General features: G+C 41.1%; 1 protein-coding gene across 4 annotated transcripts in view; it reads left to right on the forward strand.

Moving 5' to 3' along the window:
- The window catches only part of LOC119029756 (spermatid perinuclear RNA binding protein), a 78050-nt gene that overhangs the window by 49339 nt on the left and 10034 nt on the right, over positions 1–18677 (forward strand). For all 4 annotated transcript variants that reach the window (XM_037116842.1, XM_037116841.1, XM_037116840.1 and 1 more), the window contains 10 exons: positions 5690–5955; positions 6665–6833; positions 8634–8889; positions 12085–12212; positions 13054–13149; positions 13809–13920; positions 14607–14704; positions 16814–16919; positions 17651–17734; positions 18369–18577. In XM_037116842.1, the coding sequence (XP_036972737.1) occupies positions 5690–5955; positions 6665–6833; positions 8634–8889; positions 12085–12212; positions 13054–13149; positions 13809–13920; positions 14607–14704; positions 16814–16919; positions 17651–17734; positions 18369–18577 (1524 nt within the window). The remainder of the gene's footprint in view (positions 1–5689; positions 5956–6664; positions 6834–8633; positions 8890–12084; positions 12213–13053; positions 13150–13808; positions 13921–14606; positions 14705–16813; positions 16920–17650; positions 17735–18368; positions 18578–18677) is intronic.

Here is an 18677-nt window from a genome sequence, read left to right on the forward strand (position 1 = left end):
AGTAAAAGGGTCATTAAAATTTCTTTTTTTGTTATTAAATAGTCATTGTTTTATTATGAAAATACAATTAAATTTTCATTAACAAAGGTAACAAAATGTGGTTTAATATAGTTTTATAGAAAATCTGAATCGGCAGGTCAGACTAAAAAACGTAATTAGACAAGAAAATTGTAATCAGTGCATCGCTAGACCTTAGCAGACAGTACTGACATGTCCTGTATCATATTTTTGTACATGATTTATCTTATATTTATTGGGACAGTTTAGAGTTCGGACTCAACACTGTTGTTGAGCTGCAACACAATGCTGCCATACATTGCTTTGATGTATGTGCTATCGCGTGCATGAGCATGTGTCTGTGTGCAAGTGTGTTTGACTGCACGTATGTGGTAATTTGAAAGACAGCAAGCGAGAGAGAGAGCTCACAATAAAAGAGGATAGCAGAGTGTGGCTGGCCGGCCTGCCAAACAGAGTGCAGATAAATCACAGAATGAATTTTTAATGCAATCTCCCCGAGGCTGCGGGATGTTACAGAGACAGCACTGAGATTTTTTATTTGTGTGTGTGTGTGTTGCTTGTCCCTTCACTCTCAGCCTATTTTGTGACAGGTTTGAGAATTTTCTTTTCTTCTTCGACTTCTCTTGGTTTTGTGTCGGACTAAAGAGGTGCGACACCGCTTGTGAAACTGTTTTGCCTGATATTTATGGGTGGTGATTTGTTTTTCTTAGTTTTGGTTTACTTTTACTTTGAGGGTGTTTTGGCCTGGGCTGTCTGCTTTATTACAAACAAAACCTTTGTTTCTGCTGCTCCAGCTCAGAAATATTAAAATGTAATTTGCCTCTTTCTCCCTGCACCTCCTTTTGTCGATCGCTCCCTGTTTGTTTACGCTCTCCTCTTCTCTCCCTCATCTCTTATTCTCTTTTTACAACACCTGGTAGTGTGTACTCTCACAGGCACTTTAGGCATATGACTTATTGAAAATAAGAGCACATAAACACCTCTTCCAGCCCACTGCCTCTGCATCCACACACACAGACCAATATCCCTAAAAGGTGCTCTAAAAATAATCGGCAATAGAAAAGGAGAATGTCTGTAAAAAATAGCAGGTACAGAGTATCTCTCCAATCACAGCTGGTATTGTTCCGGTGAGCCTTCTTGGCATTGGGTCATGTAATTTATAGCAGATGGCCACAGAGACACAGGAAGAGACTGAGAGACACAGGCAGCGATGGAGAGGAAAGGCATTGGACTCTGCTTCTGCTTCTAAAGTGAAGCAGCCGCTCCTGAAAGCGTGCGTGTCTAACCACAGCACCTTGAACTGAAATGGTTTTACTTTAGGGCATTAAGGACAAACTGGGGGTGATGGATGGAAGTGATGAAAGTAATGGCTGTGTATGTGTGTGTGTGACACTGTGTAATTGATTGAAAGGGTTTTATGTGCTTATGTCACTCATGATTTCCATGTTTACAGAGTGTATTAACACAGTTGTTGTATTTTCTTACGTATGAGGCTTTCTTGTGTCGTTGTGTGTGCACATTAGTGGAGTACACAGCGAGTTGTAAATGCTGTGTAATGTGGTTATGTAACATGGGCCTGCCAGCCGGTGGGCCTCACTGGAGCATGAAATGGAGTGTAATTGGTAAGTGTGTAGTCTAAAAGCACTATGCAACAATTGCATTCGATGGTATAACACACACAGGCACACAATGCATGGTGTGTGGTGGCTGCTGGTGTGCAGACAGCTGGGATTTAATGGTTGCATATTTGAATGAGGTGTTTCTGATTCCTTGTTAGTGCAAAAAGAGTCACAGGGAACAGATTATTGCTTCCTTCATAAGATTTCACCAAATCTTTATTATTTATATTTAGCTCTTCACAGAGTTACAGAACACTGAGCTCTAGTGAAATAATTCCTTTGGTGTGCATAGTGTGCAGTGATATAATGCAAGACATGAAGCCATACATTTCATGGGGCATTAAAATTATGATTTTGTTATCAGCTAATCTAATTAACAGTTTCAATTGTCTATATTATTTGCACAATTTCAAAGGACTGTAAAGTTTAAGTGAGGCCAAATTTATGGCTGTATTCTGAAGAGTTTTTTTAATTTTTTTTATTTGCTTTTCTGTTACTTATTTAAATTATTTGGGGGGGGGGGGGCAAGCAGTGTGATGATCACCAAGTATCACTTTCCATTTTGGCCTCAAACAAAGTGGTTCAGGTATTATGGTTATGCTGTTGGCTTGTTTACTTCTAGACCCAGAGCCATGTTTAATTTACAACAGCTCTTTGTCTATGATATCAATGCTTAATTTGAGCATTACATATTCAATGTGGAGACATAACAGCATTTACTTTGGCCCTACAAGACACCTGAACTTAATTTTCAGTGCCAAGGATCAGTTTAAGGTCAATATGCTGAAACTGGACACAGTGCAATTTTGTGTCAGTGACACTGGGGTTGTCTCAGGCATCAGGATCCTTTGTGACTTAACCATCATTTATGATTTAGTTTGCCCTCACTGATACAGTCACACACGTGTACTTGGACAGAAGGACACATTGTGCAATTGACCTCGAGGTTATGTGATGGTTAGGGTGGATTCAAGGACAACCAAGAAGTTGACCCTAACAGACTGAGTGTTGGCCTTTGTACAATATGTGTGTATAACCCAACTGTGAAGAAGTCATAGGAGCAATGTGAGCTTTTCCAACACGGAGCACTTGCAGCATGAAAGCAGCATTTTTTATCATTAGACTTGAGAACATTATGAAAAGCAGGGCTGAACATCAAGTTTTTAGACTTATCATTAAATTTTCACTCACCCTCTCTCAGATTTGTGTGTAAGCCATGAAATGCATCAGTTCCTGTCTTGGCCACGGCAGCTCACATATCAGATCATCTTGTCTAAATGTCTGCAACATTATCTGGGCACACGCTGGCCTGGGAGGTCGATTCCTGTCAGTGAGTCCTCTTTAACTGCCCTGATTTACACGGTGATCAGAGCGTCTGGGCAACAACTCCCACATGGTCGAGTAGTACCCCCCCACACACACACACACGCACACACTTCAACATAGACACTCATCGCAATGTGGTTTATAGCTGCAGAAGCTCCCATTAGCAACGGCTCATAAAATGTGCGAGTGTTGGTCTGTTAAACACTGTTCTGAGAAGGCACACAAGTAGAAAGATGCGCACAATTTTGTAGACATGCAAGTAGGTGAACACACACACACACTGATACACCGAGTTATCACCTTTTCTTGTGCAATACTTTTTGCATAAACCAGAGGAAAAAAAAAAAGTAAAACAGAAGTTAAAATAAATTATAGCTTGATAATGAGACCGTGCTGTGATTTTTCAATGGGTTTTTTTCTACTTATTAATCTGACTATTAATTTTTCATTTAGGAAAATGCTCCATCAATTCATCCAACCGTCCAAGGAAAAAAAATTGATTGCCTGAAAATGTCAAACAAACCATGAATGTCATGCTGATCAAAATAAGGCATAATGATATTTGGAAACCAGATTGGATATTTTACTTCCACCAATGTGCGTATTCTTTCAGGGTATCTAAATTCTCTCCATGTCACTCCAGTCTGTCTTGCCAGCGTGATGCAGAATCACAGCCCCAGTGGGAACAGAGTGTGTACCCCTGCCAAATGTTCATGCCACACCGTGAGCTACACAGGCTGCAAGGCTGCAGTTATTGTGCAGTGCTTGTCTTCCATTCTGTTAATGGCTTTATCTCACTCACTGGTGAAAGAGAATGTCACCAGTTCAATTAGAAATGGGATGAATTGTGTGAGTACGTGTGTTTTTGCATCTGTGTGTGTGTGCAAATATGCTGTTGGTCCTTGGATTTCAAGTAGGTTGGGAACAGCACCCAAGCTACGCTATCCATACTACTCAGAAAAGGTCATCTCTCCTGTGTGTGTGTGTGTGTGTGTGTGTGTGTGTGTGTGTGTGTGTGTGTGTGTGTGTGTGTGTGTGTGTGTGTGTGTGTGTGTGTGTGTGTGTGTGTGTGTGTGTGTGTGTGTGTGTGTGTGTGTGTCAGTTAGAATGCCTGGTGTGTGGTTCTCTTCGAGTAGTTGTGTGCAGTGAATAAAGGGAAATGTGGGTCTTGGAGATAAGCAGCTTGTTGAGAGCAGCCTCCTCGTGTTGAACCTCAGGCTCAGGAGGCTGTGATAACCTCTAATGATTAAAAGTGAACCCCATCTTCAGAGTCAGGCTGCCAAGTGTTGCTGTAAACAATACCTAATTGTTTTGTCAGATATTATATATATCCCAAAAAATGAAACTGGAGTGGAGGGAGAAAGAGAGCGACAAAGTGAGAAAGTGAAAGAGATAAAAGGCTAGACAGAGCAAAGCTGAACTACACTTTAGAGCCTGCTAAAAAGAAAACTGAAGACATCAAAGCAGCAGTGTAACACAAAAGTAATGCCAGATAGAAAAGAGACTTCAAATTAGCAGTGCGGCAGAAGTGGTGTTGCTGCTAGCCAGATAAACACTGAGAAATTATTGCAAAAAAATGTGCTATGACAAGCATTATAGTATATTAATTAGGCTATCTGTTGTACGGGTATGTCTGTTGTTCATTATACAGTTGCCCCAGAGTGTTTACAGTATGAGTGTTGCTGCTTTGATAATAGATTATAGTGCACGTTTAGTTTATTTATGCAGGTTCCATCATCTGTTCTATGCATTGCCACACAAGTTACCTGACGTGTCAGTTTTGCATTAAAGTTATATTACTTAAAACCTAATGGTCATATTTTCCATTTCACAACCACCCACTGAAATGCTGTGGCACCCAAGTAAATATATAAACCGCTGACATGCAATGTATAAGGTCTTTTCATATGAGCAGGCACAAGCCCAGGGACACATCTGGGTGGTACTAATGTAAGAGCACAGATCACAAAAGCCTCCGTTACACCTGCTCCTCTCCTTCATCCTTGTACTTTTCCATTTATCTTTTGGTTCAGCCTCCGCTCCTACAACTATTTATTGTCTTGTCTCCTTTTAAAGGTTCTGTATTGTTCCCGTAGCCCTCCCCTGCTGTCCTCTATTCTCTTCCTTCTTGGCTTCTCTGGCATGCCCCTTGATTATCTGTCCTTTACTCTCCTCTGTGCTGCCCCTGTCTGATGGCTCCCATCTGATCTCCCAGAGAGTAAGAAGGACACAAGAGCTGACATAAATTTCCAAGGCTGGAGTTTCTGATTGAATTAGAACAGGTGGACTGGATGATCGCTGTGTGTGTGTGTGTGTGTGTGTGTGTGTGTGTGTGTGTGTGTGTGTGTGTGTGTGTGTGTGTGTGTGTGTGTGTGTGTGTGTGTGTGTGTGTGTGTGTGTGTGTGTGTGCGCGTGTGTGTGTGTGTGTGTGCGCGTGTCTACTGTATGTGCATGTGTCAGGGTCAGTGACATTAAATGGGAGCTATCATTGAGTTAAGAATCGATTTCTTTCCCATAAAAAAGACAAATGTCCAGTTTGTGCAAACGTGCGTGTGTGTGTGTGTGAGTGCTGTTTTTATTTTATTTTGGGTGTGTGAAAAGCTTGATTTGATGGATTAAAGCTCAGTCTGTTGTTGAAAACCTCTCCACGTGTTCCCTTGCTGTATACAAAGATTGTATTGTGTTTTTTAGCGCTCAATTATTTCTTGCCCTTCTTTCTTTTACAGAGGTCCTTCCGTTCCTTCAGTAATGATGATCGCCATGTCATGGCGAAACACTCCACCATCTACCCCTCCTCTCAAGAGCTGGAGGCTGTTCAGACACTGGTGTCCACCGTGGAGTGCGCCCTCAAACACGTCTCTGACTGGCTGGATAAGAGCAACAGCGACGCCCACAGCCAGGCCGCTGACAGCCAACCAGCAGACAGCACAGAGGAGGACGATCCTGGAGAAGAGGCCAGCGACGAAACTGAGGAGTCAAGTGACGGCTACAGGTAGGGTTATAGTGTCGTATTGTAGAGCTGCTATAAATGATTTTGTTGTTTTTGTGCAAAAATAATAATTAATTTGCTGAACTACATTTGTAAAAGTAACTAAAGCTGTCAGATACATGTAGTGAATTAAAGGTACAGTCTTTCCCTCTGAGCTGTAGTTGAGTAGAGATCTAAAGTAGCATGTAAGGAAAACACTCAAGTAAAATAGAAATACCTCAACTTTGTACTCATGCGCTCAAGTGCTCTGCTGAATGTACTTAGTAACGTTTTACCACTGGGAGTAGATTACCGTTTTTCGGGAAATCACTTACTCGCTTTCTTACAGAGAGTTAGATTTGGAGGAAATTGACTTAAAACCACTTGACAGTCTCCGAGCACGGTCTCTACGCTCGGCTATCTCCATGAATCTTTTTATTAAGGGTTCACTACTTCTCATTAAGGATCTGGATTGCCTTGTCTGATCTTATTTTGCAATCTTAACTGGCGCCTTGTAACTTAATCTGTTAATCTGATGCAGAATACATAAAATACTGACATGTATTAAAAAATTGTAAAACACTGACAAAATGAAACATAGATTTTTATTAATAAAAGAGATGTTGTACCATGTTACAAGTTTTTAGCTGTAAATTGAAGTGTGTTTGCCCTCACAGTTAAAGACCACAAAAGATGAGAACATTACTACTCGTTTCCTTTTTCTCTGAAACAGAGAGTCCAGCAGTGGCGGCGTGCTGTGTGGAGTGATGAGGATCGGTCTTGTGGCCAAAGGCCTCCTGATCAAAGGCGACATGGACCTGGAGCTCGTGCTGATGTGTAGAGACAAACCCACACAGACACTGCTGGACACTGTCTGTCACAATTTACCCACACAGATTGAGGTAAGAGACATGCACACAATCGCTCACAGTCACATTACACTGCTTCTTGGTCTCTTTCTTTGGTTTTGTCTCACACATACACACACAATTACACTCTAGATTGAGATCAAACCTTCATAGTCTGCCAAATTCAATTCAAAAGGCTCTATTTTTATTGCACAGTCCTCTCCAGTGTCAGAATTCAAGCTATGTGAATAAGCTTCCACATTTTATGAGTGTTCCTGCCTAAATTTGCCAGCTCTCAATGCTACCTGTGTGTATATAAGTGTATATGTAGTGTGTAAATGTGGAGGTGTTGGCATACACAGTGATGCGAATGTCAATTGAGAAGTCGAGAGGTGTTTTAGTATGTATGAGACGTGTGATTAATGCTCTCGTCACTACCTCTGTGTCATGTTTCCTAATTAACAAGTCATGGTGGCAGAAATTAAACTCCTGATGTTCATACACACAGGAAACAAAACAGAACAGTGCACAAAAAATGCTGTGACTTAAACTCTTGGGCTTGTTTGCTTGTATAACTGAGGAATATCTGATCTAGGGAAAACAATCTACTTTTTCAGCCCTCCTTGTAAAAGCCTTAAATAATTTGTTTCCATATATATTGCGGCAGTCAGGTACAGTTTTGCATTCACTAAAGATTTGTTAAAAGTATTTCGCTTTAACTACAAACACGGTGAAACCCTGCCAACCTGTCTGGCTGGTGCAGAGACTACTCAATGAATAAATTCTGCCCCTGTGCCTCCTCTCTGCTTGTTCTCTTTAGCAGTTAAGTGGTGTGAGAGAGAGAACGACAAGAACTCGTGTGTGTGTGTGGGCAGGGAAGTAATCTCATGTCTCGGCCCAGTGACCAGAGATTCTGATTTTCTCATCAGAGCCAAATGGGATGTAGATAGGCCCTCCGCGTCTCACCATTCGCATAGGCAGAATTGGAAACTCACCCGCAAACACACACTTGTTTATGTCACTTAGGAGGACATTGCATTAATTTTCCGGAAACTTATAATCCCACCTGTAACTGCCAGATATTGTACCTAACCCCAACCCTTGCTTTACTCTTAATTTAAAATATTATTGCCCAGCAACATATTCCACAAAAAGACAGTCCACCAGCAAATATAGCAGAAGCATGTATTTCAGTAACACTGTTGTGTTTTAGTACACTTTTTCTGTTGATTAAATATTTATAGTCTGTCATGACTTTAAATGCTTTCATGAGTCTGTGTGTACCTGTTTCTACTTCTGCCTATAGGGGTAAAATGTCATTTGTTGAAGTGTCTGCAGGTTGTTGTTGCAAGATATTCTTGTTGTAGCAGTGTCGAGTGAGTAATGTCACCGCTGTGTGTGTTGACATGAATTCATTATCATCAGTCCCTCGTAGTGCTGACCACAGAGCTTAGCAGTAATTGATTCCTCCAGAATGAAGAATCACAGTATACATACAGAAAGACAATTTCACAAATGTGCTGCTGGGAAACAATTCACATCTAACATTATGTTTCATGATTTTCTTTCACAATCATCCTTTTGTTGTAATGTTTAACACTATGTCACAGGTTTATATTATTTTTATTTGGTAATGTGTGTTCAGTATACAGATGATATGGTGTTGGTAAATTTCATTTATTGAGTTCTTATTAGGGTCTTAAAAATATTCAATATGATTTCAAACATTGTTTTTCCTGTCTTACCCGGTGATGTTGCAAATACATCTTGCTTCTTCTTCTTTTTCATCTGCACTGAGTCATGTTGTGACCTTGGCCTCTGACCACCCACTTATGTCTGTTTGACACATGACAGAAGCTGACAGAAGAGAAATATGAGGTCACAAGCTCCTTGCCCGAGGTGGCCATTTTGGTACAAACTACAACAGAGCCCAAACTCACTCTCAAGATTACCCTCACCTCGCCGGCCATGAGGGAAGACGAGGACGAAGAGGAGGAGGAGGAAGAGGAGGAGTTGGAGAATGGGGAGGAAGGAGAGGAGGAGGAGAAGGAGGAGGTGGAGGAGGAAGAGGAAGAGGAGGAGCAGGAGCAGGAGATGAAGAATGGGCAAGGTAGGAACACAGCGATAAATGTGGTTTCTCCCTTTTTCCCTTTTTAACTGATGACATCAGACACAACAGGTACAGGACACACACAAGTTGAAACACACAAAACGAGTCATTGAACTAAACTGGTTAAGTCAAATAGCAATCTTCCTTCCCCATCCCCCCCCATTTTCATGGGGAGCAGAAACTGGTTATAATTGGTTGTGGGGGGTGGGAACAGGAGAGCAAGGCCAGCAGGCCAGCGAAATCAATAACCGAGCTGTAGGAAGCTGCCCATCCATCCTGTGGCTCCCATCCAACCAGGCACTCAGGCCTTAGAGAGAAATGAGAGATAGCACGAAGGTTAGCCGTACATCACGCTGTGTGCCACGGCAAGACGGAGAAGACCACTAGTGTTTTCCAAGAAGAGCACACAGGCATGCAACCACACGGAGGAAAAGCCATGCACACGGATAGGGATATTCTTGTCACATTGGATGTCTAATTGCTCAGATTTTATCAGGCGGCAGTTGGGGTTGAAGGATGTCAGCCTGTCTGTAGGGTTGCATATTAAAAGGCAGGGTTTAATGCTTTTACACAACAACACATGCATCAACATTTGGTGTTGTTCAAAGACAGCCCCTCCTCCAGCTTTCTTGGACCACCATGGGACTTATTTTGGAAAAAATATATCTAATTAATGGGGAGAGAGATTATTTTCTGAGTCTGTTTGAATCATGCAATGAATAACATATGATGTTTGTCAGATTTACCTGTTCTTATCCCTGGAAATGTATGTCAAATTATCCTAAAATGCTTATCCCAGTTTCACGCAAAGTAAATTTAAAACTCTAACCATATGGAGTATAACATTGGTTTGAAGCTGATTTGTTTTACTGTAAGTGCTTCTGGCATTAATCTATAGAATTTGGAAATACTCCTGTAGATGACCTGTAACTGTGCCTATAAGCTGGAAAACACAATGGGTCCACATCATATAGTCATACTTGTGTTCGGTTTTCCATTTGAGTGAATTTGGTATTAACTTTGAACTTTGACCACATTTTTCTGATGAAATATTCACGCGTCTGGCAAAGAAATGCAATTTTGTGACCTCAAAATATCCCTGCTTGAGAGTTACATGGGAAAAAACTCATTATAGTGTTTTATTTCCTTATTTACACTAACTTTATGTATAGATAACAATAAAAAACAAGTACTAAGGTAGAATAAGATTTTTTTTTTTTTTAAACTCATTGGCTACATAATGCAACAGTCATCTGGATGCTGGTGTATGCGTGGCTCAGGAGAGAGGAGAAAGAAGAGTGGATAAGTTGTCTACACAATAACTCATTGGCTGTTGTTGTCCTAGGGCAAGGCATATAAGCTTATATTGTATAATACTGCTGTGAAATGAGAATCTTCAATAGATATGCAGATATATCTTTATAGCTACTCCTGCCTGGTTAGGACTTCATTAGCAATTTATTAGATCTACAAAATTACACCAACATTGAATAAGTGTAAAATCCACTTCTGCTTTATAAGTCCCATGTGTGCAGAATGTTTCTGTGGCTACTTTATGAGTTGTATGTATGTATGACACAGCTCACTGCTCTGTGTGGTCACAAAGGGAGGACGGGTGCTGTGACAGTAAATTAGTGGAGACAGTATAGCAAACTGAATTCTTAAAATCAGACAACATAGACGGCGATAGTGAGGGAGAGGCCAGCAGAGCGTTTGAAAGAATGGTGGGAGGAAGAAAGACTATAATGATCCACCAGCCGCGGAGCGGTCCCACATGCAGCTGGGATCACTCCGACAGACCTTGGAGTACACCATTATATATCACATGGAAACACAAACACACATCACTGCATGCATCAGGATAACAGCCAGATGAGTTCAGGGATAATGAGAGATAGATGCTCCTTGCGGTGCTACCACATATTAGACACATCTGACATTTCAGCAAAATAACTCTTGAGGGAAGGCTTTTCTTTTCACGGGAGAGTGATGAGGAAAATATTTACCTAGTTGTGTTTCATAGAGACCCAAAGGACTCTTAGGTGCGCCTTATATCACTTCCAGTAGGTCCTGCACACAATAAACCCTCTTTGGAAACCCCACATAACTGCACTCATTCATACACAGCTGCGTTTGATTCAGCTCGCCTTGCATATCATTGGCTTCATGCTGGTTCTTAAATAGCAGAATGGGTGAGAGTGTAGTAACTCAACCAGCCTGGTGTGTCAGGCAGCATGAATCAAATGCTCACATATAAAACGCATAAGAACGCTCCTCTTTTACCAACCACAATGCTCTGACTAAACCCTGCCTTGATCCCTCCTGTGTTGTGTTTGTCTGAGACTGGGTCAAACTATCTTAGAATTTTTTCTTTTCTTTTCAGTTCTACTTTAGGAGCGCTTGATTCTGTGTTTGCCCAGACAGGGTGTTGAATTGCTTTTCTCTGCACCATTTCTCCACGACTCTGTGTAATCAAGTGCACCTTAAGTAATACAGATGAAAAATAAACACCTATTTTGACTCCTGCCTGGCGCAGACTGGATCAAAATAAATGAAATCCTCTTCAAATACATGAAGGAGAGATTGATTTACCTTGCTGGGCACAGTGAAATGTGTCCCAACAACGCCCTATCATTAAATCAAACACTCCTTCGGTATTTGTTTGGTGTATGTCTGTGGGGGGCTCTCCATTCCACAAAGTTGTATCTTCCCTTGTGGCCCCGGTTGCTCTCCCTTTCACTGTTTTTTTAGCAGTGACTGGATGGATGTGAACTACTAAATCACTGTTGAATAGTGTGTGCAATTTTCAACATACGAGGGGACAGTTCATCCTGTGTTACCACATGATAAGGATGTCAACATGTGATGCAGTTAACACATGTTAGACTGATCACAGTGTTGAAAATGACACACCGTTTAAAGAGTGAGGACGTTTTTACGAGCATTCATCGCAGTTCTGTGACCCATAGAGAGTTTCTACAGGGAGAGAAACAACTTTATGGCATGAAAAGCACCTTGTATGTACCAAAGTATCCATGCATGTGTGTGTGAATGTCTGCATTCACACGCAAATTTTTCACGTGTGACTGCATACATTCACACGCGCAAAAAAAATAAATTCAAACACACACACTCAGACCATGATGTGTGTGTGTTTCACGTTCTCTATATTGGGTTGTTATTGTTTTGTGGCAGTGTTGGGTGCTGCTGCGCACAGAGTGGAGGCTGAGGAGGAGGAGGAGGAGGAGGAGGAGGGGGAGGTGCTGGATAGACACAGATGTCTGTTGGCCCTGGCAGCGCTACGACACGCCAAGTGGTTCCAGGTCGGCACCCACTCACTTCCTGTCTTCCTGCCCGATGCTTATTGTAGCCTGACGATACATCCAGAGGGAAATCACTCACTGTCAGATGACGCTGTAGCGCTTATTATGCCCACAGTTTAGACTAATCAAGTGCAGAGAGCAGTGTGGACTAATTAGCATTTTTACTGAAATGATTTTTGTTAGAATTATTAGAAATGATCCTTTAATTCATACAGCTGATCAACATGTTTTTGTTCTTTCTCATCTCCAGTTCTGTTTGCAGGATGTTGCTTAACAACATCATGAGCAAAAATGCTAAATATTACAAATCGGATTGTCAATTGTGAAGTATTTTTATGCTATATACTGTACAGTGGTGTACTCCACACTTATATGAACTGGAAAAAAGATGAATAGAGGAAGTATCGTAAGGTTACAAAAGCAATGGTTGATACTTGTTTTTCTTTTTGGCTATTATGTGAACCTGCCTGCTCTGTACAGTATGTCAATGCTTCCCCTTTGATCACCCCCCATACCCTTCCCCATCTATCTCCCAACTCACTTACCTTACTGACAAAAAAAAGTTCAGAATGTAGCTTTTTTTTTTAAGACAGATTACATTTTTAGTAAAACATGTTCAGTAAACTAAATGGGGAGCTCTTGGGGAGTTTAAGACACAATACAATCACTTCATTATGTGGCTTTGTGGTGTAAAGCAGGCTGTTATCTGTATGTGTTTACACAAATATCACTCCTCCTGTGCTCAATTTGTTCCCTTCCCACCCTCTCTCTGTTTTAATCTTGCAACCCCCTCCATCTTTCCCTCTTCTCTCCATCCTATACATCCGTCTGTCTCTCCCAGGCTCGAGTGAACGGACTCAAGTCCTGCGTTATCGTTCTCAGGATACTTAGAGACATGTGCAATAGACACCCTGTCTGGGAGCCTCTCAAGGGATGGGTGAGTCTTTGGCTGTAATTACTTGTGTTTGAGAGCTAATGCAAGAAATGAAAAGAAAATGTTCCACCACCTTGAGTATTTATAGATGAAGATGATGTTATGTGTAATTGTGCATTATCACAAAATGCCCTCCATGTCCATGCTGTAATGGGATTTTCATATTTCTATTGCGATTTTTTCTAGTTTACCTTATAAAACAAAGTCTCTCTGCTGTTAAACTTTTTACATTTTATCATGTTTAGTGAGAATGATGCCTACATACCTCCTATACCACACGTGTTGATGGATTAAATCCTATTGTCTTTACAGCAGGGCTGAACTGAAATATTATCAGAATAGCAATATGTCCTATAAGTACTATTCAGATGTAACATAACATGTTTATTTGTTGTTACAGACCACAGCAGGTGTCTCATCATCATGATTTTGACAGTACTTTTCAGTAAAAATAAAAATGATGCTGCAAAAATCATCATTCTTGCTTGTCATGAATCATATCGTGATCTTAGTGTCTTAGAAAAAAATGTCAGTATGATTTTTATTTTTTTATTATTTATTTATTTATTTATTTTTTATTTATTTATTTTTTACAATTTCATGCAGCCCTGTTAGAAAATTGCATGTTGTGGTCATATCTGTGTTTTTGTCCTTTCTTGTAGCCCTTAGAGCTTATCTGCGAGAAGGCAATTGCCACCTGCAACAGACCTCTCGGGGCTGGAGAGGCGCTGCGCCGAGTCATGGAGTGTCTGGCCTCAGGCATTCTGCTACCAGGTGCAAAGCCATGTTGCATGCATGAATAAACACAGTGGGAAGATTCTGACATTCAAATTCTTGCCACTGCTGGTGAGCAGAGCTGAGAAACATGCTAAATTTTTGTAGATGAGCAGACACAGCGAGGCACACTTTTGAGCCGTTCCTCTATGAGCGGGTGAGCCAGTGATGGCTCAGTGACCCAGCACAGCACAGCTGTCTGAAGCAAGGCATTATTATGAAAGCATCTTAATTAGGAGCAGCTGAAGTAATTCTTTACAAAATTTTGCGTATCCTTGGAGAGAATTCAGTTATTCAAAAGCAAAAGTTCAGTTTAAGCAGAATAGTAAAATAGTTTAAGAACCCAGACTGATGAATGATTAATAGCAAACTTTAATTTCATGGTAAAATGTATGCCACAGAATATTTAGTCATCCACAGTATTCAAATTGAAGATGAATGTGGAAAAATCACAGTTCGAGGCTTTTAAGTTGGACTAGTTTAAAGGGCTCACAAGTTCACCAGTTCAATCTTCCTGTTGCTGCAGTCGTCCATTTTAATAGTCAGAATTTCCATTGCCGGATATTTCCTGACAGTGAGGCCTAATTAAATGTTACTGAGCTGCAGTGTCAGTACATAAAGTGACAACAACTGTCTGTGTGTGTCTGCGTGTTTGTGTGTGTGTCATCCTTTGTCACTTCCCCCAGGTGGTCCAGGTTTACACGACCCATGTGAGAAAGAGCCAACAAACACACTAGCCAACATGAGCGACCAGCAGGCTGAGGCCATTACCTACAGCGCACAGGTACACACACACACACACACACACACACACACACACACACACACACACACACACACACACACACACACACACACACACACACACGTCAGCCTAAAGACACTGTTGTTATCACCCAGCTGTACTCGCCCTGAGCTGTCAGTGTGTGGGGATCAGTAAGCAACACACCTATTACCAGACAGAAACCGCCCCAAAGGGCACACAATCTGCATTCACACACACTTGTGTGAGCGTCCACATGCAGGAAGAGCTGCATGGCGCTGAATTTTAATGATTGGTGTGGGAAACTATTGCCATTGAAGGCCATAAATCCATCTCTGACACCCTGAGGACAGTTTTTGCGTGCGTGTGTGTGCCTTGTCCCTCTTCACACACACACCCGACTGAGCAGGGCAGCCTCTGAGCCGCATGGCTTAGTGAATCCTGCCGTCCATTTCCTTTGAAGGCAGCCTGAACGAGGCTGGAATGTCAATGGGGATAATTGTATTGGAGCAGATACAAGAGCAGATAGGAGAGGGGGAGCTGTTCTGTCAATGAGCTACGCCGAGCCTCATGAATATCTGAGACACTCTACCTCACTAATGGATTTGTATTAGCAGAGCCACTGTGTGCCATTCTGGATACCTTTCTGATTGTTTGTGTAGGTTGAAGATGTGTACAATAAGAGTGATAAATGAACACAAGGACACACTGATCATTGCAGTCTGTGCAAAGTTGATGCTGTCTGTTGCAAGATAACTCAAGTTTGTATGCATATGTGTAAACGTCCATTAATGCACAGATCTTGCCAATATTAATGCACCAGATTCTGTTCATGCATGTATAGAAGTTTGCCTATGTGCTTCTATGTTTGTAGATAGTCTGACCTAATATTTTTGAAGATAAATATCTTAACATCAGCATGAATATTCTCGTTTAACATCTTATCTGTCTCAGTTCTTCAACCAGACGAGCTGCATTAGTAAAAACAGAATATGAGACTGCATGTCTGTAGAAATCTATCTTTGACATATGTAGAGAACACTTGGGCATTCACTTAACTAATCAAAGTGCATTGCTTTTTTTGCATTGGTCTGTAATATAACTTTAATTGATCCAATCTCAAGTGAGTCAGCTAGAGAATAAAATGCTTCAGGATAACGTTTACAATTTAATTTAAACTTTTAAAGTTTCTTGGCTTGAGCTCTAGAACAGAACGTCTGTGTTGCAAACTGAGAGTGTGGGGTTTAAAGAGAAAGTTTCAACTGCAGTCTTGCATTATCTACAAACCAAGTCCATCTTTTAGCAGTTGAAGAGGTAAAGAAGATACAGAGTCCAAACTTCACACACTGTAGTCTATGTGTTTAAAGCACAACGATATGACTTTGACCACAAGTAATTTGATTGAACCAAAGACAAAAAAAAAGTTATCTTCCTCTATTTCTTCTTCTTCTTCTTATTCATCTTCTGCATAATCGATGAATTGATACAAATTAAATGGTTTATGAGACCAAAATGATTTGATAAAAATGAATAGAGCTATTATGTCAAAAGAGTTGGGGAATTGTTTGCTGTGTAGTATATATTTATACATAAATGTTTATTTTGAAATCTGTTTTAGTGATTGGCCATCTCATAAACTGGTAAACCAGAAAAGCAGTTACACAGCATATACCACTATATATTATGTTGTGTTAAAGTGAGGAACATGAAAGACAGCCACAGCTTCTAACCCCCAGCTACAACAGTTCTGACCAAAAAAGATTTTGTTTTTGGTCTCTTCTGTGACCTAATCAGCCTATAAACTGTGCACTTGCCATATTTAGATCAACTTCACGTATGTTCATGTAGCAGCTGCAGTTGGATTTACTTGGCTTTTAGGGAAATGGGTATTTAGGAGGCTGGGAAGGTCTCAGACAGATGCTATCAAGGGGCATTAGGGGAAATGTAAAATTGAACTTGGATGTACAGAACTGCAAAAGAACCTTTTAATGTCTCAACTCTACTCTGTTAATGTCCTTACGCAGTACAGTTTGAAGTTTGAATACATCTTCTGAGCTTCTTTCTTTTAATGTGTGTGTGGGTGTGTGTGTGTGTGTGTGTGTGTGTGTGTGTGTGTTTTGCATTCAACAGCACGCTCTCAGACTCATGGCATTTGGACAAATCTACAAGGTGTTGGAGATGGAGCCTCTTCCCTCAAACAAACCATCACAAAAATACCCCTGGTCTGATAAAGAAGGTGTGTATACCTGTGTTACTGCCTGTCTGCCTCAACATATCTGTCTGTCTTTGGCTGTCTGTTTATGCTCTCGGTCTGCATGTATCTATTTTACACACTGTGTGAAGGCCGGTCGTTTTGGGTCTGTCAGCGTTACTGACTCCAGTTTTCAGAGTCGCACATGACGTGACCTTTGGTTTTTCTACACGCCAGCGCTGACAGCACTGTCAATACTGCTGACTTGTTAAACATCACAAAAACGATGAAATATGATGTTTTTTTTATATTTTCCCCCCTTTTTTGTTGTACTTTTTTTCAGTGTCAGTTTCAGTTAAGTCTTGTTAACTTGCAAATGCTTTTATACTGAGATGTTTCTGTTTTTGTTCACACAAGAGAAAGTTGGCATCTTTCAAGGAAAACCGACTTGAGCCTTTATGGTCCCTCATGAGTCTAACATGGATAATTTGCCAGAGCATTTACAGATTACGGCATGTAGGAAAGGAGCTTATATGTTTTCCTTATTGTTTAAGTGTTTGTTGCTCTGCCTGTCTGCCCTGTTCATTTTGTCTGCCAGTTTATCCATCTTTATGCTTGTCCTCATATATTGCTTGTTTTCAGCAACTCTACCTTCCCCTTTCTCTTTGTCCCACACAAGTGGTTCTGTTGTGTGTTCATATAAACATCTCTTGTAGCTGGTGACTGATTAGCATCCCTCCTCACCCTCTGCGTCTCCCTGTCTTAATGTTTTCCAGGATTAGGTCTGAAGAGGCCGTACGAGGACGGAACAATGGATGACAAGGACCTCATCAAGAAGATGAAGAGGAATCTGAGGAAAGGTACAAGAAGAAAGGAGGAAATAAAGGCGATGGTATCAAGATATTCACTGCTCATTAACCCCAATCTATTTTAAAAACAGAAAGAAAGGAAATGCAAGGATGAGAATAAATATCTTTTTAAAAGTTTCCTTTCCTAAGCACTGAAAATGAAGCTGCACAATGCTTCAGCCAAGCCTTTCTTCCCATTGTCTCTCCATTTTCTTTGCTTTTTTCCCTGTCTGCTTTTCTCCCTCCATCTTTCTTCCATCCTGTGGAGGCAAATCAATAGTATTGATTGTTCACATTTTAGTAGGCCACCCAACCATCCCCAGCTCTTTCTTCATACAAGTAGAAGATGAACCACCACTAATGGAGACAGAGAGGCATTTTTAGATATCGGCAAACCAGAGCAAAGTGATTGAAAGAGAGAGAAAATAGAGAAGCACCTTTATTCATCATGAAAACAACCAGCAAGGGAGTAGAGAACCTTAAGAAAACATGATTCATTCACATTACATATGATATCTCCAAAATGGCCCAGTCTGTCCTATTCGTACTGGATAACTGCTACATTCCCTACCAACATTGATTAAATACATCCTAATATGCTCTAATTCTCCTTTAACCATAACCTCTCCCCATTTTTCTGCATTAGTCCTAGACAGTAAAGCCATAGACTCCAACCAGCCGATGAATGCCCTGATGCGGTTGAACCAGATCCGGCCGGGGCTGCAGTATCGCCTGCTGTCCCAGTCGGGCCCGGTTCACGCTCCGGTCTTCACCATGTCTGTTGATCTGGATGGAACCGTTTACGAAGCATCGGGATCCTCCAAGAAGACCGCTAAGCTCCACGTTGCCGTCAAGGTAAGACAGAAAATGAAGTTTAGTAGGTGGTTCTTATTAGGTTGTTTACATTATTGGGATGTATACAGGACAGCAAGACGATAAAAGACACACAATTATG

This window comes from Acanthopagrus latus, chromosome 12 (assembly GCF_904848185.1).
Source record: "Acanthopagrus latus isolate v.2019 chromosome 12, fAcaLat1.1, whole genome shotgun sequence".
Lineage (NCBI taxonomy): Eukaryota > Metazoa > Chordata > Actinopteri > Spariformes > Sparidae > Acanthopagrus > Acanthopagrus latus.